General features: G+C 38.4%; 4 protein-coding genes across 11 annotated transcripts; 1 reads left to right on the forward strand and 3 right to left on the reverse strand.

Annotated features, from left to right (window-relative positions):
• Positions 1-8931: 8931 nt before the first annotated feature.
• LOC116116553 (histone H1) lies at positions 8932-9856 on the reverse strand. Its single transcript, XM_031402618.1, has 2 exons — positions 9592-9856; positions 8932-9491 (listed from the first exon to the last, which is right to left on the reverse strand). Exons 1-2 carry the CDS (start codon positions 9754-9756, stop codon positions 9084-9086), a joined length of 573 nt encoding a protein of 190 aa, XP_031258478.1. The 5' UTR covers positions 9757-9856; the 3' UTR covers positions 8932-9083.
• Positions 9857-12658: 2802 nt separating this feature from the next.
• LOC116116549 (nucleolin-like) lies at positions 12659-17321 on the reverse strand. Of its 3 annotated transcripts, none has more exons than XM_031402606.1 (11): positions 17021-17321; positions 15627-16654; positions 15471-15560; positions 14931-15395; positions 14703-14817; positions 14455-14619; positions 14065-14324; positions 13824-13917; positions 13678-13730; positions 13489-13566; positions 12659-13392 (listed from the first exon to the last, which is right to left on the reverse strand). In XM_031402606.1, exons 1-10 carry the CDS (start codon positions 17244-17246, stop codon positions 13504-13506), a joined length of 2559 nt encoding a protein of 852 aa, XP_031258466.1. In that variant the 5' UTR covers positions 17247-17321; the 3' UTR covers positions 12659-13392; positions 13489-13503. The 3 variants fall into 3 exon arrangements, with proteins under 3 accessions (XP_031258466.1, XP_031258467.1, XP_031258468.1); XM_031402607.1 differs by having other exon boundaries at positions 12659-13414; XM_031402608.1 differs by having other exon boundaries at positions 14065-14321; positions 17021-17320.
• Positions 17322-17431: 110 nt separating this feature from the next.
• Positions 17432-24013, forward strand: LOC116116552. 6 transcript variants are annotated; one of them, XM_031402615.1, is made up of 7 exons: positions 17432-17713; positions 17787-17870; positions 17960-18044; positions 20678-20766; positions 21434-21545; positions 23403-23554; positions 23792-24013. In XM_031402615.1, exons 4-7 carry the CDS (start codon positions 20716-20718, stop codon positions 23987-23989), a joined length of 513 nt encoding a protein of 170 aa, XP_031258475.1. In that variant the 5' UTR covers positions 17432-17713; positions 17787-17870; positions 17960-18044; positions 20678-20715; the 3' UTR covers positions 23990-24013. The 6 variants fall into 6 exon arrangements, with proteins under 6 accessions (XP_031258475.1, XP_031258476.1, XP_031258472.1 ...); XM_031402616.1 differs by having other exon boundaries at positions 17794-17870; XM_031402612.1 differs by having other exon boundaries at positions 17432-17693.
• On the reverse strand, positions 23926-25499 carry LOC116116551 (GDP-mannose 4,6 dehydratase 1). Its single transcript, XM_031402611.1, has one exon. The coding sequence runs from the start codon at positions 25443-25445 to the stop codon at positions 24336-24338; it is 1110 nt and encodes a 369-aa protein (XP_031258471.1). The 5' UTR covers positions 25446-25499; the 3' UTR covers positions 23926-24335.
• Between the last annotated feature and the right edge of the window lie 777 nt (positions 25500-26276).

Genomic DNA, 26276 nt, shown 5'->3' on the forward strand with positions numbered 1-26276 from the left:
ATTAATTTACGTAAAACAGAAAATACTGGCATTTTTTAATTTTTGGAACGTTTCTAGGGTTTAACAAAAAAGCTGTTGACATGACAAGGACCATGCTTACTCTCCAATTCTTTCAAATTTCATCCAAACATTCATCAAACATCCAATACATCAACACAACTTCTCATGGATAATTTATAATCATCATTCAACATCAAATCCATCAACAATTCTACATATAACACATATGTATACATGAAATAAATTCTCTATACAATATAACTTAAATCATGCTTGGAGTAGGATTTACTTACTTTATGCAAGAGCAATCCAACACTTTAAAAACCTTCTCGGATCCAACTCCATTTCTCTTAAATCCTATGAACATAAATCATCAAAATTCAACACTTTAAAAATTAAAATTCACTTCTTAGTACAAGGATCTTACCTAAAGATGCTTATGATTGAAAATCCATCCAAAAGTACCCAAAATCTATGAATTTCCTTTGAAGAAAAATTGAAGAACTTGAGAGAATATGGAGGTGAAAATGGCGTGCAAATGGTTGAAGAGTGGCTAGGGTTTTACTCTTCAATCGTGCAAATGGTTGAAGAGTGGCTAGGGTTTTACTCTTCAATCTTTGATATATATATATATATATATATAATATTCCCATTTTGCCCTTGCACTTTCTTTAAAATTTTATCTATGTCTCTTATTCAATTACCATAATGCCCCTATATTTATTACATTCTCCATGAAATTCTATCTCTTTTCACTCCCCACAATTTCAACTAATTTTGAGTAAAAATACCATTTTACCCTTAATGCAGGATTAAGGCATTTTCTTCACATTTTCTCAAAATAACTTTAACAAAAATCAACTAAGGGGTATAAAAGCATAATTTAAATTACGTATCTCCATGTGGGCGTTGCATTAATTTTCTAAGCTTGCATATCATCCTTAAGTTTACTGTTTTACGATTACTTGGAAACTATGTTTGAATGGAATAGTTAAAAAGGTTGTTTACATGGTAGAGATGGGTTATGTTGATGCTTGATTTTGACACCAACGACTCGCACGTGAGAAACGTTGAGCTGATTCAGGAGACACACGTGAATATGGGGGTGAGAGTGTGAAATTAGACACGAGGTTTAAAGTGGTTCGGATGCTCAAAGGCGAATCCTACGTCCACTGATATAGTATTTATATTTTTGGAGATCAGGTCGCAGTCAGCGAGCTGACTTTACAATATTGGGATTACAAATGAGGGAGAGAGAGAATAGCTATTACAGAGTAAGTTAAGCCAATAAAGAGTAGAATGAGCGAATCCCACAAACAGGAGAGAGGCTCTCTATTTATAGTGAGATAAATTGGTGTAATCATTGCTGAAGTTGTAGAAAGGGGGATGGATCCTGCGCAGATCCTTCCTTGCGTCCCATCGCTTACCTACTTCGAGGGTTTTACGCGATGTGTGCAAAGATTTAGACACGTGGACGTCCTCCAGCCTTTCCTCAGTCTAGCGCACACCGACTGCATTTACAGGAGTGTGCGGCTCACGTTCCCACGCGACATGGCTGCGCCAGAACATCTACGGGACCTTCCCGAGGTCTGACTATTTGCGCTGGTTGGGCGCCACGTTAGCCCTACTCTTTCAGGCATAACAGGTTACTATTGTTGTTTGAAGAGTAGTTTGGAGAAAGACTTACACATGTGCATAAACATTGTGTTTTAAGCTTGCACATTGCAATAATTCGGTTGATCCATTTAATTAGTGTGAACCCATGATTGCATGTCAATTCTACTATCATTAGTTTAAATTATATGTGATCTAAAGCTCGTTGCATTCTGAAACTCGCAAGGGCATGAAGCTCGAAACTGCTCAAAGCTCGCTGTGACCTATTTAATAGCTCTTTGACAGGTCAAAGGATAAGCCTTGTCTCATAATATCTCGAAGGAGATAATATCAACACTCGATCAGGCCAACTTTGGCCACAATCATGGGAATCACGGGATTCATATCGAGCAAGATTGCTATCTTGGATTTGTCGAGCTTACCTATTTGAAATTCTCCTATAAAAACCCCCCAAAAAATAGTGTAAGGGGGTTAGAAAATTGTTATAGGCAAAAATACATTATATGTAAATTGTAATTCTCAAACGCAGTAAGAGAAAATAGTGGACGTAGGTTTGAGATATAGCTCGCCGAACTACTTTAGAAATCATCATGTGTTCTTATTTTTGTCTCTTTTCTCATTCATTGCTAATTTTTATTAATGTCCACACATCCGTTATGATTCCATCATATTTAATCAAATCTCTCTAGTTGTTACAGAATTCTATAACAACATGTATAAAAATAGATGTTAGAGAATAATGTCAATTGTTGAAGGAAGCGATAAGCATAAGCTCGTCGAGCCATAGCTCAACCCAGCACAAGCTAGTCGCGGACAACCCGAATGATCCTTTAATTGATTCCCATATAACTTCAGATCCCAGATAACAACAATCTTTGCACAATCAAAGCGCCCAATCATGAGAATATCGGAGTTGCAGTTCAAATCAATTGTAGTCTCTTTATTTTCGCTCTTTCCTTTATATAAATCTTGTATATATACCCCTTAAAACGATGTGGAGGGGGATACGAATTCTAGATTAAAACTACATTGTAAGCTCTCACAGTATATAAACAAAACACAGTGGATGTAGGCAGTTAACTTCGCTAAACCATTTTAAAAGTTCTATTTGTCACTTATTTTCTAGCATTACCATTCAGCCATCGCTGATTACCCGTAATCACGCACACATCAGTTCCGATCCTGACAAGGCTGATCGAATCTCGATGGTTGGCGCAGGTTTCTGTATCAATATTTTGGCGCTAGAAGGAAGGCATCCGCCACTATTTCAAAGATCCCAACAAATGTCCACCGTGACTTACCTGTCTTAGGACCAAAATGGTGTTCACCAGATCAAGAACTACCAACAGAAATCACGAGAACATGGAAGTCACCCACCAGGAGGTGCAACAGGAGAATGCCAGACGTCGCCACCGATGCCCCCGACTTAACACGCTGCAAACAATCAAGAGGCAGGGACATCAAATCCCGAGATAGGCCAGCTGATAGGATGATCAGAAGAATGGTTGCACAGATGGTGCAATAGAACGTGCCTACGCTGAGGAACCAACAACCAGTCGCCTAGAACCCCGACCAGCCGCGCTTCACAAATGTTACGCCAATAGGTATGAATTTTGTAGGTCAACAATCCATTTCGTCGCTGACAGGGGGCGATCAATGTCGCCAACCTCGTAGGCGGCTCCTTACACACGAGTGAGAGTCTTGTGGGCAAACAAACCTCGGGAGGCAACCAGGGAAACAGCCATTGAGGGAAAGTGAAGGCGACGGACACCACTGAGAAGCTCAACGATATACCCAGCATCAGCGTGCCGGTTTTAACCCACACCCAAGGTAAGATCGATCTTTGCAGGCTCGCGAAGCAAGCCATGTGCGTCAATCTACCAATGACCGATGTTCTGGTTATGACCGACGTCACGAGCAATGCACTAACAAGCATGATAGCACCTACCAACCTAGCCATCATGACTCGACCTCGCGTGTCAACACGCACAATGGAGGAGCTTCGAAAGCAACAGACTTGTGAACTCACTTGCTCGAAGTACAACTTAACATAGCCAACTAGAGGAATCAAAATGAAGAAATAGTAAGTTCCCCCTTTATGGAGTAAGTTTGCCAAGCCTTACTCTCACAAGGATTCAGGGCACCAGAAAGCAAGTTCGACAGGAGAGGGGACCCTAGAGATCACCTTGACAACTTTAATAATCTGATGGAGCTACACCAGGCCAATGACTTAGCAAAATGTCGGTGCTTCGCAATCACATTAGTCGGAGATGCCAAGAAGTGGTACAAATGACTCAAGGTGAACTATATCAACTCCTGGCAACAATTTTATGTGTTATATCTGCAGTAGTTTTAAGTGAGGACACAGTTCACAATGCCGCTCAGCTACTTGAGTAACATTCGCCAAGAGCGAGACGAATCGATAACCTCGTATTTGACGACGTTCCAAAATGAGTAGGCAAATGTCGCTGATACCCTCGAAGAATCCATTTGGACTCCCCTGATCGCAAGGATCAGGCCTAACATAGAGCTGTGGAAAGAGCTCTAAAGCGAAGACCATGTGAGCCTGGCTAAATTCTACCAGATAGCCGCAAAATATCAACGAGTAGAAAGCTCATTAGTGGCACTAGCCAGAAGCTCGACACGAGGGACCTCGGACAAGAGACAAGATCGCCCCTCGGATAAGCGTGGGGGCCAACACTACAGCGACAGGGATCATAACAGATTCCCAAAGAAACAAAGAGTAGATAACCATAGAGACACGCAACGTTTCCCGCGGTATGCAAAGTACACCCCCTTACACAAGACATCGCCCACATATTTGAGGTATCCCGAGAGGCGAAGAGGCTACCTGCTTCGGAAAGAATGAGGGGGGCCCCAAGAAGAAGAGATCGGCAAAAATATTGCCTGTATCATGGGGATGTTGGACATAATACGAATAAATGTCACACTCTGAAGGATACCATCGAGGACCAGATAAGAAGAGGTCATTTAAAAGAATTTGTTAAGGCAGAACCACCTCGAGAGAATCCTGGCGAGCGAAGTAACTCGGTCCCAAGCCAGACACAAACCCCAAGTCAACAGGTCCAACCAAACCCCAACGAGGTCTTTGTGAATATAATCTACAGAGGACCAGATATAGCGGGAAACTTGAGGTGAGCCCATGAGCAATACACTCGAGAGGCCAGAACGAGCTCGGTCCCTCAAATAATTAGTTGCAAACAGAAGCCACCTAAGTGTCCCAAACAAGAAAGTGAGGTAGTGGGGTTCATAGTTGATGAGTGCAAAACTTCCCCTTGTCACAATCATGACGCAATTGTAATGGAAGAAGGATTGGCAACACAAGAGTATTAAGGGTTATGGTCGACAATGGGAGCGCGACAAAAATTATTTTCTTGGGAGGCTTCCGAGGAATGGGATTCACAGAAAGGAATCTACAAGCGTGCCCTTCGCCGCTCTATGGGTTCAGCGGGGGCAGCCTGGTTCCCAGAGGTACTATCGACCTCCTTGTAATTTTAGGGGCTGAACCAAAGGTCAGAATTGTGATGGTTGAATTCTTGGTAGTGGATTGCCCGACCACATATAACGTCGATGATCCAAGCGTGGTCACGTCAATGCGCTGTCAAGCAATGAGATTTCTTACTCCTAAGGGAGTCGCGCCAGTCAAGAGCTGCACCAAAGAATCACAGGAATGTAATAATCGGGCCATGAACGCCGCACAGAGATGTTCGCACCCAAAAACCATGATCATAGCAGAATTAACCCCATACCACTAGAAAACTCCATAGATTCTCGTAGTCACAAAGAGGAGTTAGCTACGGAACCAACCAAGGAGTTGATAGGAGTAAGCATTAGCGAGGAGGATCCAACTCATATACTGAAGATCAGCAACGGCTTGAGCAGAATGATGGCCGATAATCTGGTCGAGTTCTTGAAAAAGAACCTCGAAGTATTCGTGTGGGTGCATGCTGATATGGTTAGAATCAGCCCCAAAGTGATATGCCACAAGTTAAACCTCGACTTAGAGGCTCAGCCCATAAGATAGAAAAGAAGGGTCATGGATGCAGAGCGCTCTAAAGAGCTCAAAAATGAAGTCGACAAACTCCTAGAAATCAACTTCATCAAGGAAGTCAGGTACCCGGACTGGCTTGCCAATCCGATCTTAGTGAAGAAGCCGACTAGCAAGTGGGAGACCTGCGTCGACTTCACGGATCTAAACAAAGTCTATCCGAAAGACAGCCTTCCGCTACCTCGAATCAATCAGCTTGTAGATGCGACGACAAGAAACGCACTACTTAGCTTTATAGATGCGTACTATGGATATAACCAAATCTCGATGTATGAGCCCGAAGAAGAGCATACTTCATTTATTATTGACTATGAAATTTATTGTTACAAGGTTATGCCATTTGGCCTTAAGAACACTGGCGCGACCTACCAGCTCTTGGTGAACAAGACGTTCGTTAATCAAATCGATCATTCCATGGAAGTATACATCGATGCTATGCTCGTCAAATCAAAGGTCATCGAAAGTCATATTGAGCACCTAGGGGAAATGTTCAACATCCTCAGAAAGTATCAAATGAAGCTCAATCCACTGAAATGTGCTTTCAGAGTGAGCTTTGGAAAATTCTTGGGTTTCCTCGTAAACCAACAGGGTATAGAAGCTCACCCGAAGAAGATTCAAGCTTTGCTCGACATGAAAATCCCGACTAGCATTAAATAGGTAAAGAGTCTGACTAGACATGTGGCCACACTCAGCAGGTCTGTTTCCCAAGCCACGGACAGGTGTTTACCATTATTTGAGACCTTGAAGGGGAAGAAATGTTTCAGATGGATAGAAGAGTGTGAGATAGCCTTCCATGAGCTAATAGAATACCTCGACAGCCCCCCTTGTTGTCAAAGCCCGTCCAGGGCGAGCCACTACTATTGTATCTATCGGCATCCAAATCTGCTGTCAGTGCAGCATTGGTACGCGAAGCGGGAGGAATACAATGACCTATGTACTATGTGAGCAAGAGATTGCTCGACACGGAGACAAGAAACCTAGAGATGGAAAAGCCTCCCTATGCCCTTGTTGTTGTTGTTAGGAAGTTGAGACCCTATTTCTAGGCACACTCCATCCATGTGCTGACGAACTTCCCTTTAAACAAAATAATGCAGAAGCCCGAGGCATTGGGGAGATTGATCAAGTGGACAATGGAGATGAGCCAGCACGACATTAAGCACATTCTGAGGACGTCGATCAAAGGCCAAGCCGTGGCGGACTTTATATATGAGTTTTCTTATCAGCCAGACACCAAGCCAAGCCCACCAGGGATAGATACCTCGGAAGAGATTGAGCAACAAAAACCTAAGAGTGACAGCTTATGGCTATGGATTATGTATATAGATGGCTCCTTGAATGAGAAGGGAGTAGAAGCACGCCTCTTGCTCGAAAGTCAGAAGGGAAATCCAATTAGGGCCGTAGTAAGGTTTGATTTTAACGCCTCTAAACGAAGCTGAATATGAGGCATTGCTAGTAAGTCTTCATCTCGCCAGAGAGATGGGGGCAGAGTCCATCAAGATCTATAGTGACTCGTAGCTCGTCGTTCATTAAGTTACTAGGGAGTACGAGGCAAAGGAAGACAGGATGGCATCCTATCTCCAGCAAGTGGAGACTGAGATCGAACGGTTTAGATCCTTTACCATCCACCAGATCCCAAGGGAAAAAAACTTGCAAGCAGATGCATTAGCTCGCCTGGCCTATGCAATGAGCAATGAGAAGGCCAACTCAATCCCTGTTAAATTCATCTCGAAATCAAGCATCTCCACTTCACAAGATCCGATGTTAGCCACAAGTCAAAGGTATAGCTGGATGGATGCAATCATCGCCTAAGGATAGCACACTGCCAAAGGACACCTACTCAAAGTCAATATTCTGTTACTACTCAAAGCCGATTCTAACCGATTTCGACAGCGAAAATTCTCTCCATCACTGCCATTTGAACCTCTAGCATCATCTCTACGAAACCCCTCTCACTCTATCACTTGATTTCTCGTCGATTGTCAACCACCACAACGCTAAGTATTCTTGTTCTTAATTGATTTTTAGCTAATTCTAACAGCGAATATTCAATCGATTACTACTATTTGATCCACAGGCCTCCACTCTACAAAACCCTTATTATCTTTGACTCTTGATAACTCGTCGAATGTTGATTAAGAAAGTGAAATGTGTTTTAAATAATAACAAAATATGAACTTTAGATGAAAAAGTGATATTCAAGGAAACCTTGTGTGAGAAAAGGTCGTTTACTCCAAATAAAATTACTAAAATTAATTTCACCATATTGTTACTCATATAGTCATATTTACTTATACACCATTCATTGAAGTCGTGTCATTGAAGACACACGACTTCAGTGTTAAAATATTTTATAAATTACTTTTTCCCACCAATTATCTTAATAACACTTTATAAGAAAAAAAAAAAAAAGTTTCAAAATACTACTTTTCAATCTAAAATAAATATTTTATTATTATCGAAAACCGATTCTGTAAATATTTTATTATTATCAAAAACCGATTTCAATAATAAAAATTCTCCCCATTACTATCTCTGATCACGTCTCTATAAAACTCCGCTCACTTCAACATCTAATTTTTTACCGATTATGCATGCTGTAAAACTAAAATTTCTTGTCCTTAATTAATTTTTTAACTGATTAACTAAATTTTTTTGTTTTAAATTAATTTTTTAACTGATTTCAAGAATAAATATTCACCATCTCAACCCTTTAAAACCCCTCTTAATTCCTAATAATTCGCCAAATGTCTGAAAAGGAAATTGTATTTTGAATATTTAACATAATATAAACTTTTAGTAACAAAATGTTATCAGACATTAAAGCGATCCTTGGGTGGGAAAAACCGTTTACTTCATTTAATTTAATATAACATTTGATAAATAGATGCATTATCACTTATTCCAACAAATCAAATCATGCTATGAAATGATCCACCAAGCCCACTACCCTACTCTACGTGGCCCATATTGACTCCAGTGATGAGAAATTAAATATCAGTGGGGATATTAACTAAAAGGGGTCCACCCAAGGAAATGCCTGTAAGGTTAAATTAAATTTAACAATTACGATAGCAAAGTTTATTACGTATTAAACTCAAAAGTTGTATATTACAGAGTAGATTAGATTTCCCAAACTGCCCCTCATGCCAATTTTCTTCCCACCCACACCAAATCCCCAACTCTCCTCCCAGTCCCACTCCCAAAGCCGAACCACCAAGTTGCAGCTTACACAGACTTACCATGGTGAATCTTTCAAAACCACATAATCACACATGTAGACGACATGTAATCTTACATTATTAACCACGAAACTTACAGGCAACTCCTACATGCACATATCCAACTAGTTTATACATTTTATATTAGTAAGCTGCAACTTTGTTGTTGTTGTTCTTGTTCTCTAAGCAGCAGCCATTTTCCTGGCCTTCCTCACAACTGGAGTCCTTATGGACTTCAGTTGCTTCGGTTTGGCCGGAGAATACACCTTGCTCTTTTTCATGGAAGCCTTCACTGGAACCTCTGCTTTTTTCACAGCAGCTGTAGCAGATCTTGTCTTCTCCATGATGATGATCGGTACTTTCTCCTTCACACGAATCTTCTCCTTCGGGACTACTCCTTCAGCTAGCATGTAAGACGCCCTGATCTTGATAAGCTTTCCCTTAGCGGCAGAGTTCTTCAACTGCACACCAAGCATCTTCTTGAAATTCGCAGGAAGAACCGACTTGTGCTTCTCTTCTATGTACTTTGCTATGGCGCGGGGACTCGAACCACTCTTATCCTTCAGAGCCAAAAGAGCTTCCTTTATCATCTGTACAGTTAATAAATACCAAAACCGGTTAAATCTTACACAAAATAAGTCATATTAAGATGACGATCTATAAGATTAACAAGCCAAAAAAAAAAAAAACCTCAAAGTAAGGAGGATGAGAAACAGCTTTTGGCTTCTTCTCCTTTGGAGGCTTGGGCTTCTTCTCTTTTGGAGGATTAGGCTTCTCTTTCGTAGGCCTAGGCCTCCTCTCTCGGGTAGCCATCTTCTCCAGCGGTTTAACTTCGGCTTCGGCTTCGGCGGTCATGAAAGCTGTAAAACAAAAGATCTCACCAAAAACAGTTATCAGAGTAGAACTAGCTAGAAAATTCCTTCACTCTTAATATTTTAATGAAGTGGTCTTCTGGAATTTATAGTGGAGAGAGACGATCCGTGTGAAGCATTCGGATTGGCTATTTAGAATGACGGGGGTGTCACTCTTTGCAAGGAAGTATCCAGAACGTACATGTGGAGAGCAATATGACCGCTACTTTAATGGCGTAGATGGAATGTGGGTTTTGGATAAGTTTCCCAGCATACTTTTGGTTTTCTTCTCTTCTGCTAATTGTGTGTTTTCTTGTCCGATTTGAAGATTCAATATCTTAAGTTAGGATTAAGCTTTTGTCATAAAATTGATATGGGATTGAAGCTAAGAAAATGCTGAATCTAATGAGGGTAATTTGGAGTAAAATGATTAGCATTTGGGCAAACATTGAAGGGATTAAAGGAAAAATGGTTTTGTTTGGGCTTCAAATGAGGAGTTGTTTAGGTTTAGGGTTTCTTTTCTTCTGCTGGGTTAGGGCTAAATTATCTTTTTTTCTGATCAATTATGCTGTTTCTTCAAGGTAGCTAAAACACGAATTCGATGAAATTATTATGCAATATTCCCTAAATAAACAGTAATAATCCAGTTAGGATCTTCAATTGACGATTCCAAAACATGATCATCGGTTTAATTTAGGTTGAATTCCAACCAATTTGCCCAAAACTTTTAACATAATCCGAGGTTGACAAAAGATAACAAACAAGAGTTAGATAAATGAAAGCAGTGAAAAAGAAATGGAATCAAAATCCTAGGAAAGAGGGAATATAAAGAATTGGAATTTGTTCTCCCAAGCATATTATTTTTTGGGTTATATTCGCTATCCAATAATTACAATACTGAGATTAACACCACTATACACTGAAAGCAAAGATATAAACAATACCTCTAATTGCTTTGCGCTTCTTTTCCTCTCCCTCTTCTTTACTCTTTTTATCACTTGAGAAACAATATAGACATTGGAAGCAAAGGGGTTGTTTTACACTTTGTAGCCACATTGAAGCATTGCAAGAGATGTGAAATTCAGGTTGTCCTAATTTAGCATTACATGATCAAATGCTAACACTACTAAATAAGAGTAATTCACAGAAAACAAAATGAAATATATAGAAATTGAGGACACATAATAACATGTAAGGAAACAATTTTCCCTTAAAACTCTAAGGATGAAATCCAGAGATATCAAGGGGATGAAAAAGGGAAAAGGGTTTATGAAAAATGACAAGCTCTTAGATCCTTTTTGAACTGACTTTTGTCAATTCTGTGATGAATCTCAAACTCTACGCCCTAGCAACTACCCGAAAATAGATTTGCAAATTATATAATGAACCAAACACTGCAGAAAAACAAACCATAATTATAATGCAAACATACAAAGCAAATTTAAAGCCAGTGCAACTACTCTTGACATCTAAACTACTATGGGAGACATTAAAGACAGAATTTAACTCAGGATTTAACAAATTACACAGAATCTAAATGCTATGAAATGATCCACCAATTTGGCAGGCAAAAGAAGTGTGTAATGTAATTATCATCCCACATAATCCCAAATATGTAACTACCAACCATCAAGGCCGCAACTCATAATCATCTATGCACATTTTAAAAACATGGTAATCTATCATTACACCCTTGTTCAAACAAGCCAAATATATGTGCACTGATTATTATTTGTCTCATCTTTGTTGCACCAAGATTTCTCATAAATCATATTTTAGTTATCCAGTTAGAACACCTGAACGTCGTACAAAGTCCAAACTTGACTGCCTTAAGAATAACAAATCATTTAACATGACAGACAAGAGAACAGAAGTTGTAACCAATGTAAACCAATAAAATGATTAGAAAATTAAAAAAAAAAAAAAAAAAAATCAATATCAACCTAGTATTTACATCATAGACCAAGCCCAATGCGAAAAATGAAATGAGATGACACTTTCTAATACCAACCGATTTAATCATTAGGTAACAACACAAAGAGAAAGATAGCTCTCTAGGTTCTTTTCTAATCAAACAAAACTTATGCCCACCGTCCAAAGACCACATTTAATACATAAAACTTGCAGAGATATAGTAGTAGCTTAAGATGTATAAGTTCCCCTCTCCAGCTCGCTTCAAGATGTTTCTTCACTGGGAAAGAAACAGGATTTATTTCATCGTCCATTTTTTCATAAAATGAAAAAAAGCAAATAGAGTGCATCACTTCCCATGGCAAAACAATTTTAACTAAAAGCTAAAACCTTGACCTCAATAATCAATACTACATTGAATGAATTAGAATAGCAGCATTGATCCTCCATTAACAACCAGACTTCACTTTCCAAATGCAACCTTCAATTCATATTAACATGGGATTCGAAGACCTTTACAACCACCAACCACGCTTGTAAATTCAACCATCTAATTCAGGAGGAAATATATCATTATCAGGCTATGTTTACATGTCGTCACATGAATTGTGATTGATGTAAAATTAATAAATAAAAAATTTAATGGGAATTAGAATAAGAAAGTACATGATCCTAGTAAAAGCTATCACCAAACTCTACATGTCCTCCTTACTAAGAAATCACAATCAATATTTGATTTCAATCCAAACCAAAAGATTCAAGTTGCCCATGGAAAAGAATATCATCAAGATCTCTCCCAGAATATGAATAAAAATTTATTACTCAAGCACCAAATGACATAATTGACCTTGTGCTCCACCAAAATACGGATCAAAATATAAAGTATTGGTAAGTCTTAATTTTTATTTGGGGCAGGACATTTCAAATAAAAATCACCATTCCTGAAAAGCTTTCAGGCAGATGAATTTGTGAACAGTGGCATAACGTTGCATAAATAGCCATGAACTTGTTTTAATTAACCATAATAAGGATGAAATCATCTTTAAACACTACAACATCTACTCAAGTAACCATAAAATTTGATTAAACACATCCCCTTCTATCCATAATAAACTTTGGATCACCAGGCAGGGTTCAGATTTCATTATTCCTACAAAGGTCTACACTTTTTCATTTCTCTGCAAAAACTTTAAAAAGATCTCTGTAAGGCCTCCATCAGCATTCAAAGTTTAAACTAACTTCAGCACTGGTAACAATATAAGAAGAACCTTAGCTTGAACTTTCCACTTCCAGAAAGAGTCACCCAGTCTATTTCCTTTCAAAAGCTTCAACATTAACCATCACTATGTGTGCTTGATCCATTATGTAGATCATGAAAATAGAAGGAAATTGATACTGCCCTTTACCACAACCAACCATAGCAAAAATCCACAAGCACTTCACACCTAGAGCAGAAAGAGCAGACATCTACTGAATCTCCACAATATAGGAGTAATATAAGCTTCTTAATTCAGATCCTTCAGAGACGTAACCTAACTATACAAATTAAACTCCAAATGTTCTACTAATAATTGATAAAAAGAGAACAGGAAAGAGAAGTACAGAGGAAGGAAGACAGAGGAAAAGCAGAATGAAGATACTTTCAAAAAAAAAAAAAAAGAGTATAAAAAACAAGACTGCAACCATATTTTTAAGCAGCAAGCCCAGCATCCAGCATTTCCAAGCCCACCTAGACAAAATTGTGCAAGAACCTTTGAACATTATAATATTATAGCATTCACCATCAAATCTGAAAAACTCAAAATTTCAAGGAGTCTAGCATTACCCAAGGTTCTTGAGTCTAGTAGTAATAACCACCTCCATATGAGCGATCATCCCCATAATAAGGTGGATATGCACCATACTGTAAACAAGATCAGATAAAGGAAAACCATAAAAAAGTTATTTATAAAATAAACACAGACACACGCGCGCGCACGTGCACAAACACACATACTAAAGACTATGAGCTTACATCAGAAACATAATAATCATCCGAGTAGAGACCACTGCCAGCTCCATAATCATCTAAAGAATAACAAAGTAAAACAAGCAATATTATAATTCAGCATTCGTTAAGCCCGCCTAAAGAAATCAATGCTGGACATAAGGAGTACATACCACGATAACGACTTCCATGAAGTGAAACTGCAGGATCATTATAGTCCAGCCGCGGGCGTACTCTACTGGACACCATATAATCAGGATCATGGTCCTAGAAGCAGGAAACAATTTTCACATAATAAGGAACACCGGGAGAGTGAGTGCAGGAAATGGGAACAAAATTTAAGGAGATTAAAAATTCATTAACATGCTAGAAAGTTACAGAAGAAAAAGAGGAAAAGAAGAAGAAGAAACTCACTACTGCATAAAATGGCCTCTTCACACCATGTGCACGGTCATCATAATAATAAGGGTCATCAACTTGTCTTTCAACATAACGTCTATCAAAATCTTCATCTGGAGAAAATGGTTGCCTCCTATAGGAAAAATGATCCCCATGCCCTCTGTCAGGGACATCAAGCCAACGCCTACTGGGATTAGGCCTTGATGGGCCAGCTGCAGCCATTGATCTACCAGATGTATGATGACCACCTCTGAAAGAACCCCTCCTTCCTCCTGCTTTTGTGCAAGTGATGTAAATTAGATAAATTAAAAACAAGCCTATGTTGTGTGACACATCCAGATGCTTCTGTGCATGCAAGTGCGGTATGAACACACACAAGGGGGGAGAGAGAGAGAGAGAGAGAACCTCGTCCCATAAATTGCCTCCCATGAAACTCTGTGTATCGGTTATCAAGGCCGTAGTCATTGGGACCTATTCTACCAATTTGTCCGCGTCCTCGTTGATAGAAACCCCTGCCCCGTTGGAAATTCGCAGAGTTGAAGTGGTGTCCACCCCGACCAAAACCCCTTTCTACAATCCATAAAGATGCCACATCAAAGGGGAAATAATCATATGAATCTCTAGAGCTTAGTTCTGCAAAGACAATAGATTACCATATCTGGAAAAGGTTCCACTGCCACCATGACCAATTCGATATCCACCACACATTCCACCCTTCACTGCCTGAGTTTTTGGCATGGGATTTGATAGCCTTGCTTTCAGTTTTACCTAGGAGCACATGGAAACACAATGCAATCAGTTATATTCCATCTTCAATAAATCAAAAGACAATAAATATATATAAAACCTAGACACTTCCAGAACTAAACTAAGAGATTCACCTTTGAGTTGCCATCAACCACTTCTTTATTGTTTACACCTTTGATGCAAGCAACAGCAGCTTCATGGGTTGAGAAATCAACAAAACCATAATCTTTCCTCTTAGCAGTTGACATATTCCGGGCCAGGACAATGCGTACAATCTCCCCGAAACCTTGTATCTGCTCCTCAACTTGGTCTTCATTCCAGTGAGGAGGAACCCCATCAAGAAATACGGTCTTCACCTGAGCCATTATTACAGGATCAGGTTCCCGCAAAGGTTCAGCAAAAGCTACTTTGACAGTTCTCTCAGGGTGGCCAAACACAACATCAGGCTTCTGAAGCCTCTTATATGCAGCCATGGCATCAACATGACAAGAGAACTCAACAAATGCAAAACCACGACTCAATCCCTCATGCTGAGCATCTGGGACAAGAGTAATGCTCTCAACACCTTCAACACCATAATCTTTCAACTTTTGTTTAATCTGCCAACCCACATAAACACTGAGGATGAGTTATCAAACTTGACAACTATCAAACAAAACAAACTAGATACTTACAGCCTCCTTTGTCCATGTATTGCAGATATTTCCCACGAACAACGTATCGTTGTCCTCACTTGGTGCAGTCCCACATCGCTTTCCACAAATCTGTTGAGAAAAAGTTAGCACATAACTTATAAGTAAATAAAACAGAAAAAATAAACAGATCAATACCACAGGGTTTTTCATCTCAGACAAAGCCCGCTGTGCATGCTCCTTGTTTGCAAACTTCACAAATGCATAACCCTTGTTCCTATTTGTTGCAAAATTCTTGTGTAACCGAACTTCAGCTATATCTCCAATCCTCTCAAAAACCTTTCTCACATCCTCCTCCGTTGCATCACGATCCAAACCACCAACAAATATCTCATGCTCCTTCTTAATCCTGCGGTCTCTTGCAATTGCTTTCAATTCCCTGTGTTCATCTTCCAATGTGTCAGTTTCTGCAGTAGGCTCCTCTATATCATCCTCTGCAAACTCTTCCTCCTCATGATCTCCATAGTCTACTTGATCACCATAGTCTTCAAAAATCTCAAAACTGCCATACTCATCCTGTTCAGGTTCAGCATCTTCTCCCAGCAGCTCGGCTTTCATGTTTTCTTTGGTGTCCATAAGCTCGATCTTGGGCTCCTCTTCGTCATCGAAAGTTTCCATCTCATCATCCTCCTCCACATCCTTTAGATATTTCTGAAAGCTCGCTTCTTTATTATCATTGGATTTTGCAAACCCTAGAATAACGGGATCTTTTTGCTTCACAAAATCCCCTTGCTCTTCATTGTTGTAACAGCTGAGTTCTTTATTCTCATTAAATTTTGCAATCTCCCTAACAAGAGGTTCTTTTTTCTTCACAGAATCCCCAACATGTTTAATAGCATCTTCTTCCACTGATGTTTTTACCTCCTTAACTGATTCCCCATCATCTTCAGCAGCAGTTCCCTCCTCTTTTGTGCTTTCTGTGACATTTGCAACAGCAGGTTCTTCTGCTTCCACTATGTTTTCTTTCTGCTTTATAGGTTCTCCAACGTTTTCAACAGTAAATTCCTCATTTAGAGATTCTTCTACTCTTGCCTTCACAGCTTTCTCGGAAGCACGAGTTTTAGTCTTCACTAGCTTCTTCTTTGCTCCTGGCCTCGCGCCCGGAACAGTGGCTTTTTTAACTGGGGTCATTGTGGCAGCTTCAGCAAATGCTTTCACTTCTTCAACTAAAAATCAATTTAAAGTTGTTAAAAACGATTCACAAATAACAAACTTACATGTTACGACAGCTTAAAAAAGATTAAGTTCGACCAAAATTGAGAAAAATATCACAAAAATTGAACCATCAGTCATAAATCTTTCAACAGCAAAGTAAAAATAACCACATAACTAAAATATATGTAGCATCACTTGATTTCTAATCCATAAGTGTCTATTTACATGATGCAGCCTGTCTGCAGTGCAAATCTGATTCAGCGACGTGCTTGATATATTTACCATCACTTTATTCCAACTTTTAGTTTCCATTAGCTCTCTAAACTACTTAGCAAAACAAATAAACATAAATATAAGAAATGATAGTAAAATTATACCTGCTGATTGATCAGACTTGGAATCAGAACCCGTAGCATGTTGTGGAGGTGCCGTGTCGTTGGCCTTTGCTTGCTTTGCTTTGCCTGCAGAACCACGCGTTGTTTCCACAATTTTGGGTGTCACAGATTCCGATGAGGTTGGAGAAACTTTAGCGGCAGCTTTTCTCACCGGCGGCGTCTTTTTGGTGGCGGTTGATTTCGCAGAGTCAGCATTTCGGGTTCTCATGAATTAACCCTAGATAGCAATAAAGTAAACCACAGGAATACTGACAGGATAGTGAAACTGATTTTCTTTTGTTTTCTCAAACCCGAAAAAGAAGTCATAAGGGAAGGACCTAAGGGGATACTAAAACGACATCGTAGGAACTAACCCGTATACCTACGTCATTAGTCATTTAAATATAACCTCCAACATAGGACACAGCGAACAGTTAAGCCCGACCCGTCTAATTACCCAACATCAATTCTGGTGAGTGGTGAAGTACTTAGCTAAAGCACTCTCAGAGATTCGCTTTCCTATTTTCCTTCCATGAATACCTGTAAGTGATGAAATTGGTGATTTCTATTTCATAAATTTGCATCAAATTGAAGTTGAGTTCAAAAAGTGAAAGATCAGTTACAGTTAGCTCTAATGGGTGCCTCGGAATCAACACTCTCTAGCTCACGGCCACCGGTAACTCTTCAAGTGTATTTGTAAGCTATTTACGTATTCCCGTGAATTTCACTTCTTAATTTTAATATTCACGTAATTTTTCTAATCGTGAAGAGATCAGTTGATCAAATCACCACCGTCTCCAAAAGATCAGAAAGCGTCGATCCCATTTTAGAGAAACTCAAAGCCCTCAAAATTGTGAGCCTTCTAATATTTTTTAGTATAATTTCCCTGTGGAGGAGTTTGTATTAATTGGTTTTTTTAATTTTAATATTTTGCGTTTGTAGACAACGCCGATACTGACATCACCGCCAACGGAGGGTAGCTTGACTGACATTTTAGTGAGAAAACCATCTTCTTCTTCAACTTCAGGTGGGTTATAGTGGTTTGAAGATTGCTTTTTTTTTTTTCCTGTGAGTTGAAATCAGGTTTTTTAGATGTGGAGTTTGTTCTAAATGTGTCCGCGTAGAAAAATTTCCATATCAAGTTAGAGTAATGCTCCTCCTTGCTATTAAAGGTACAAAGGTACAAAAATCAAATTCTGAGGAATCAATTAGTGAGATGGATGATTATTATATGGTTTTGCAAGCAAAACTTATTTTATCAATAAAACAGCATGTGAGCAAATCTTTCAATAAAAAAAATGTTGAGTTAGAGAGTAGAAATTAAGATTACATATTGGACTGTCACACATGAATATACTTTTCATTTCAAATTAACTTAAAGGGAAGATACTTCTTTAGAAGGCTCATTATTTACTCATTATATTGATTGAGAATCAATTTTTATGTTTTATGATTTATGGAACATTTTAGTGCTTATTGAATACTTAAGTTATAAATGATTGTTCAAAATGATTAAGTTTTCTGGGGTTGCTTCTCCCTGTGAAACTCCTTCTCATTGCATCCATATTTTTTCTTTGTCTATAACCTCCTTGATTTAGCTGTATATGGTTTTTATTGCAAGTGACAAGGTTAGCTTCACCATAGAAGTCTTGCTTAGGAGGGAAATTCATCTGTCTCAAGAAGATTTTTGGACGGTTAAAGAAACATTAATATTTTTAAAATTGCATTGGAGATTGGAACCATGATACCTTCCCTAATATTCTTTTTTGTCACCCGCAAGCAACATAAATTCTCCATTCTTCTTCTTTTCTGAAAGTTTCGTTAGCTTGTTTCCTTCTGAAACAAAATAAACAAAAAAGTAATGCTACCTTTACACCAACCTTTACACCATGACCATTTTACTAATAATAATTTTATTAAAAATTCAAAATAATTAAAAATTTGTGTGGATTCATGATGTAATGAAAATGGTGTAAAGAGTGGTGTAAAGGTAGCATTACTCTAAACAAAAACTCTGTTTTGAATGTAGGTTGTCTCTTATGCACTATAAAGGATTATCTGTTACTTTCTTCGTCTTGTAAATTTTTTAGTTCACAGAAAATGGTGTAAAGAGTGGTGTAAAGGTAGCATTACTCTAAACAAAAACTCTGTTTTGAATGTAGGTTGTCTCTTATGCACTATAAAGGATTATCTGTTACTTTCTTCGTCTTGTAAATTTTTTAGTTCACAGAAAATGGTGTAAAGAGTGGTGTAAAGGTAGCATTACTCTAAACAAAAACTCTGTTTTGAATGTAGGTTGTCTCTTATGCACTATAAAGGATTATCTGTTACTTTCTTCGTCTTGTAAATTTTTTAGTTCACAGAAAATGGTGTAAAGAGTGGTGTAAAGGTAGCATTACTCTAAACAAAAACTCTGTTTTGAATGTAGGTTGTCTCTTATGCACTATAAAGGATTATCTGTTACTTTCTTCGTCTTGTAAATTTTTTAGTTCACAGATATGAACAATTCAAGGATGCGTTACATCTTGCTGGAATTCTCTTTCTGTTATTATGATTATGTGTATATTTCAATTGTCAAAAGCCTTTAGCTCTAGTAGTATGTTAGAGTTGCACCCAAGTTAAAGGTAGTCCAAACAACATAGAAAAAGTTTCAAGGAGACTGAGTGTGGTTCCTTATGGGGGTGTTAGGGTTGCACTCAAGTTAAATGTAGTCCCAACAACATCAAAAAAGTTTCAAGGAGAGTGAGTGTGGTTCCTTATGAGTGGGTCTGATTAGCGGAGAAAATAAAGATTCATAGTTTTTTCCTTTTGAGTGTAATACTATTCACAACAATGTGATAAGAGGTGATTAAATTTGTATTTCATAAGTTTTATGATGTGAGAAGAGTGCGATTAATCTAGGACTACTTTAGATTAACGTTGCTTATCATAAGTGGATCATTTGAATGTTGGTGATCCTAGACTGAAGGAAACTTTCTTAAATCTACCAAATCATCTCTAATTGAACCTAAACTAGAGGTTAATGTTGAGATTGATTTTATAGTTTGCAAGTTCTTTGTGAATTCATATATCCTTGTCCTTGATCAAAAACACAGGCATATAGGCCTTCAAAGTTGACTGATAGTTCAATGAGAAATCAAATGGGTGTCAAGGCTCTTTCAAGCCTCTTGTATATCAGCTTCTTATTTTTACAGATTCATCACAACAGCTTGAGCAAACTGTTGCAACTTCGATACTGACTTCATCCTTACCTAAGTTAGAGGACTACAATCTTGATGTTTGGATTGGTATCTATCCTAAACTAATGCAAGAACAGATGTGGTGTTATCTTGTCTATTAGGATAACTTAAAGTTACTTTACTATTGGATAGCAGATATCCCCCCACCCCTCTTGCTTGTTCAGTTGTTCTCCCTATTTTTTCTCTCTCTTTCTATATATTTTTTTTATCTTATTCTCTATAATTCTATATCTTCTGATTTCTATTCTATCTATATTTTTCTTCTTCCGCTACGCCATCAATCTGTCTTCCGGTTGTGGTAAAATAAGTATCTTTGCTGTGTCAAGTTATTTTTTACTAAGCTGCTCATCAATTTATAAACTGTTAACTGTCTGGTTTATGGAGCTAATCTTTGCCATTCTTTACTCCATGGTCAATGAAGGTACTGTGAATCCTAAGGTGTTGTTGGAGCTTTTCTCAATGTATCGTGATTGGCAGGAGGAGAAGGCACAACAAATTAGCAAGAGACAGGTTTGTGTAATTGTGTTGCTGACAATAAATTTTAAGAGTTAGATAAAAATTCATTAATACGGTAATGACTTAGATATCCTGAAGGCATAGGATGGATTAGATGGTGTGGATACCTATGAATCTAAAATCTGATCTATATATTTCTAGATCTGGGATTTGGATTAAGATTCTAGTTGGAATTTAATCTTGGATATAGACCTAGCTCTAAGATATTAAATTTACTATTACATTTAATTGTCATTATATTTGATCGTCAAGGACAAAAGTCAATATGCATTGGATTCTCGTAGGCTTGATCCTGGATCAGACCTGTGGTTTGTCATGATGTTTTCCAGATGGATTCAAATGCATAACTTATGTTTTATTGACTGTAAAATGTTAGGTATTTTATCATTGTTTTAAATCTGATGGACTGGTTCTGAACTGGATTGTGGACTTTTGTGCATTTCTCATTTTTTTAAGAATATTTACTCATAAACTGGAAAGTTCTGGTGGTTTGCCCTTGACTTTAAAGTTCTGTTCTGCTTTGAAGTCAGGGCTGTAAAAATGATTAACATCCTACCAGATCTAGAAATTAATCTTTCTATGTACTTGTTAAAAAAAATAGGAATTTTATGTTGCAAAAGTATAACTCTGTAAAAAAAAAATATATATATATTCATTGCAGGAAGAGGTGGAAAACAAGATAGAGGTTGCAGATGCTTTGACAATCAAACTTCTTCAACGATTTAGTCATTCAGTGTCGGCAATGAAGACAACTTCACAGCATTTATCAGTAGGTAAATTGCTCAGTGTCAGAATCCATGGCTTCGTGTGGTTCAAAGTTTTGGGTTTTTGGGAAAAGTTTTTTGAAAAAAGTTAAAAAAAACTTGAATTGGACGGGTATTACGATGTAAGATTTATAAATTATAAAATACCCCCTATGTTTGTTTTTTTACAAAATACCCCCTATAATAAAACATTAAGAGTTAACAAAAACACCCCTCATCCATCCTCAAATACGGACAGCCGGTCACCACCACCGGAGGGTGGCCGGAGTCGCCGTATTGGTGCATGATCAGCTGGATCTTGCCAATCGTGCGCCGATATAACCTTTTCCGGCCAGATCTGGCCGTATTTGCTTGTCAACGACGGCCAACAAACGGTCGTCATTGACCATCAACAACGACCATTTGTTGGCCGTCGTAACAGACTGTTACTTCCAGATCTTTGGCCTTAGATCTGGCTTTTTCCGGCCAGATCCACCGTGGATCTGGCTGGAAAAGGCTAGATCGGCACACTACCAGCCAGATTCAGCTGGTAGTGTGCCATCCTACCAGATTCCGACGGTGGTGGCCGAAATCTGGTAAATGTGGATTACTATGGTGTTTTTGCAATTTTTTAAAAAATATTTAGGGGTATTTAATTAAATTAACAAATTTAAGGGGTTTAAAAAAATTGAATAATATTGAGAGTAGTATTCCCAAAAACTCTGGGCTCCGTTTGGTTCAAAATTTGGGGGTTTTGGGAAAAGTTTTTTGAAAAAAGTTAAAAAAAAGTTGAATTGGGCGGGTATTACGATGTAGGATTTATAAATTAATAAAATACCCCATATGTTTGTTTTTTTTACAAAATACCCCTTATAATAAAACATTAAAAGTTAACAAAAATACCCCTAACCCACCCTCAAACACCCCCAGTCGGCCACCACCACCGGAGGTGGTCGGAGTCGCCTTATGGGCACATGACCGGCTGGATCTTGCCGGTCATGCGTCGATATGGCCTTTTCCGGCCAGATCTACAACAGCCAGATCTGGCCGTATTTGCTCTCAACGACGGCCAACAAAAGGTCGTCGTTGATGGTCAACGACGACCGTTTGTTGGCCGTCGTGACCGACTGTTACGGCCAAAGATCTGGCCGTTGACGGCCAGATCTTTGGCCTTAGATTTGGCCTTTTCCGGCTAGATTCACCGTGGATCTGACCGAAAAAGGCTAGATCGGCTCACTACCGGCTAGATTCAGCCGGTAGTGTGCCATCCTAACAGATTCCGGCCATTTTTCGGCAGTGATGGCCGGAATCTGGTAAACATGGATTACTGGGGTATTTTTGTAATTTTTAAAAAAATATTTAGGGGTATTTAATTAAATTATCAAATTTAAGGGGTTTAAAAAAAGTTGAATAATATTGGGAGTAGTATTCCCAAAAATCTGAGTTTTTGGGTATTTTACTGTTTAACTTTTTTAGGAATACTAAAAGTAGTATTCCCAAAACTGAAACAAACGAAGCCCTGGTTTTTGAGTATTTTACTATTTAACTTTTTTGGGAATACTAAAAATAATATTCCCAATTGGCAACCAAACGAAGCCCATATTCTCTGAAAAATTATTGGGCTATAGAATAGTAACTATTGGTCTATTGCTAAATCCACAACTTATTAACTCAATTCTATTGATGGAATCAGCTGGTTTACATTTAAAACAAGTAAAAAGAAAATTTTATCAGAATCCTTTTGCTCAAGATTGTGTAGTAAAATTGTGGATTAGCATTTGTGCTAGAAGTTACACCATAAATTATAGGACATATCAACTAGGACTACAGTTAGCAAATTCTTTAGTGATCTGTATTAAGCTTTAATAAATTGGAAAACCAATGCAGTTCATTCATTGCAAGTGGAACTTGGGGAGCTTAAAGGAAGGTTGACTGAGGTTATTAGTAATTGTGATGCACTTTGCAAGAGAATCGCGGCCGAGGGACCAGATTCACTTCAGGCATCTATCAAGCCGTTTGTATTCTCTTCTGAATCAGAGGTTAGCTGTACCTCATCTTCCTTGCAAAAGGATTCTGAATGTAATTCTTTACAGAAGCCTAGTTAGACTGTCACATTTTTTTTTTTTCTTTTTTCAGGTTTGTGTATGATTTTTCTTTCTGTTGAGATTGAAATACCTGATAAGAAGTCTACATAATTGTATTGTATACTGACGAACACCTGTATGAGCAAGTTTGATTGAATTAACAAAGCATTCTTTTTGAACTCTTATTTGCAGTTAATCTTCACATTTCACTTGAACATAAACATATCACTTATGATTAAAAAAATCATTGAAGAATTAGGGAAAGAAAAGAATAATAAAGAAAATAAAACCAGATCTACTTTAAAAGATAAAACTGTAACAACCAATAACTGTAAGTCCTTTTCAGGATATTATTCATTAGTGTCCCAGTGTATACAGGGATGGCATTAACCATGCATGGTGAATCCCTAACACAACATGCGGGCTAATTTAAAACACTAGATTAATCTAAACTGAAACCCACCGACACACGATACTGATAAATCTCTTGAAATTGGAGTGAATGAGATCCAGCAATACAAGAGAGTTTTCAGTGTTGAAAACGTTAAGTTAGAAACAAAATAAAAATACATATTAATGCGTAGATTATGGGGTTCCTGAAGTTGAATGAAATCATGAAAGAAGTTACAGAGACTCGAACAACATGAACAGTTTGAACCAAATAAATATTCTCCTCCAAAATCAAACTATATTGATTGAACTCTAGAAACACACTGAAGCAGAAAATTTTAACAAATCAAGGCTGTTGCTGGGCATCCATATATCCAGCATCAACAAGAACCTTCTCTCTTTTAGCCAATTCAATATCTTCATCAACCATCATCTTCACCAACTTCTCAAAACCCACTTTAGGCTTCCACCCCAGCACTTTCCTAGCCTTGCTTGAATCTCCCTTCAAATTATCCACCTCAGCTGGCCTAAAATACCTCTTATCAATCACCACATGATCCTTCCAATTCAAATCCACATTCCCAAATGCCACCTCCAGAAACTCCTCCACAGTATGTGATTCCTCCGTTGCCACCACATAATCATCAGGTTTTTCTTGCTGTAACATCATCCACATTGCCTCCACATAATCACCCGCAAATCCCCAATCTCTTGATGCCTGTAAATTCCCCAAAAACAATTTACTCTGTAAACCAATCTTGATCCTCCCCACTGCACGAGTTATCTTTCTAGTCACAAAATTTTCACCTCTCCTGGGTGATTCGTGGTTAAACAAAATTCCATTACATGCAAACAGCCCATAAGCTTCGCGGTAATTAACAGTGTACCAATGCGCGGCGCATTTGGAAGCAGCGTAAGGAGATCTTGGATGGAAAGGAGTGGTTTCGGATTGTGGAGGTGGTGTGGATCCGAACATTTCGGACGATCCAGCTTGGTAATACCGGATGTGGGACCTCCCAGTGGCGGCAATGTGAGATCTAACGGCTTCAAGGAGACGGAGGGCCCCAGTTGCCACAACATCAGCGGTGTAATCGGGGATCTCGAAGGAGACTGCCACGTGTGACTGGGCGGCCAAGTTGTAAACTTCGTCAGGGAGAATGGTGTCGAGCCAACGCCGAAGAGAGGATGCGTCGGTGAGATCGGCGTAGTGGAGCTTCATCCTGGCCTTGTGAGCATTGTGTGGGTCGATGTAGATGTGGTTGATACGCTGCGTATTGAAGTTGGAGGAGCGTCGGATCAAGCCGTGGACTTCGTAGCCCTTGTCGAGGAGGAATTCGGTTAGATAAGACCCGTCTTGGCCGGTAATACCGGTGATCAATGCAATTTTGCGTTGAGGGTTGGAGTCGCCATTATTGACGGATCCGGATCTGGAAGTATCGTTGTTCTCAGACGCCATTGATGGTATGATGTGTAGAATGAGAAAGGGAGGAAGCAGTAGAGATGTTGTTAATTGAGGGTGAAATTGCAAATCCCAAAAATTGAGCGCTATTCGTTGCTCTAAAGTTGATTGATTTATAGAGACTAAAATTTTATCGGACAGGGTTAGTTTAGTCAATGTGGAGTATGAGCTGTTCGAAATAGCCGACTGATAGTTTTATATTAGTCTATTAGCAAGTCCAGTTCACTGCGGTGGGCTTTGATTCGTGGGGTTTAAAATTTATTTAAATGGAAATAAATCAGATTTTTTTTTAAATTCTATTAAGTGTTTTTTATGGGAAATAAATCTGACTGAGTTTGGTACACTTTTTTTTTAAGTAGGATTTCTAAAATCCTATTTTAAATACATTTTAAGATATGATTTTTAATATATTATTAGAAAATATTTTCTAAAAATATTTAGATTATTTAAACCCCTTATATTTATTAATTTAACTAAATACCTCATGTAATAAAAATTTATAAATTAACAAAAACACTCTCATCCATCCAATCGACTGTCGACAGTCAACCATCACCGTTGGACAATGACAATCAATCTCTAGAATGACATACGACTAACTAGATCTAATTAATTATACGCCGATCTTGCCTTTTTTGATCACGTTAATAGGAATGTAGTAATTAATCAATTATCATGAAATGAAAAAAAAATTGGGATAAACTTAGTAATTGTCTCTCTCGCAACTAGAATACAAGACCCCTGAGTATCGCTAATGTAACTAAAGGGCTTACCATCCAACCATACGAGATAATAATGAAGACTTTTAGATGGGCCGATAGATATTAT

The sequence above is a fragment of the Pistacia vera genome, unplaced genomic scaffold, assembly GCF_008641045.1.
Source record: "Pistacia vera cultivar Batoury unplaced genomic scaffold, PisVer_v2 Contig78, whole genome shotgun sequence".
NCBI lineage: Eukaryota > Viridiplantae > Streptophyta > Magnoliopsida > Sapindales > Anacardiaceae > Pistacia > Pistacia vera.

Coding starts and splice junctions, on each gene's coding strand:
- LOC116116553 (XM_031402618.1), bottom strand. CDS start 9,756: ATGACCGCCGAAGCCGAAGCCGAAGTTAAACCGCTGGAGAAGATGGCT. Junction 9,492..9,591: donor CTCATCCTCCTTACTTTGAG/GTTTTTTTTTTT, acceptor TTAACTGTACAG/ATGATAAAGGAAGCTCTTTT.
- LOC116116549 (XM_031402606.1), bottom strand. CDS start 17,246: ATGAGAACCCGAAATGCTGACTCTGCGAAATCAACCGCCACCAAAAAG. Junction 13,918..14,064: donor AGAGGCCATTTTATGCAGTA/GTGAGTTTCTTC, acceptor TCCTGCTTCTAG/GACCATGATCCTGATTATAT. Junction 13,731..13,823: donor TCATGGAAGTCGTTATCGTG/GTATGTACTCCT, acceptor GTTATTCTTTAG/ATGATTATGGAGCTGGCAGT.
- LOC116116552 (XM_031402612.1), top strand. CDS start 17,652: ATGGGTGCCTCGGAATCAACACTCTCTAGCTCACGGCCACCG. Junction 18,045..20,677: donor ATCTTCTTCTTCAACTTCAG/GTGGGTTATAGT, acceptor TGGTCAATGAAG/GTACTGTGAATCCTAAGGTG. Junction 23,555..23,791: donor TATTCTCTTCTGAATCAGAG/GTTAGCTGTACC, acceptor TCTTATTTGCAG/TTAATCTTCACATTTCACTT.
- LOC116116551 (XM_031402611.1), bottom strand. CDS start 25,445: ATGGCGTCTGAGAACAACGATACTTCCAGATCCGGATCCGTCAATAAT.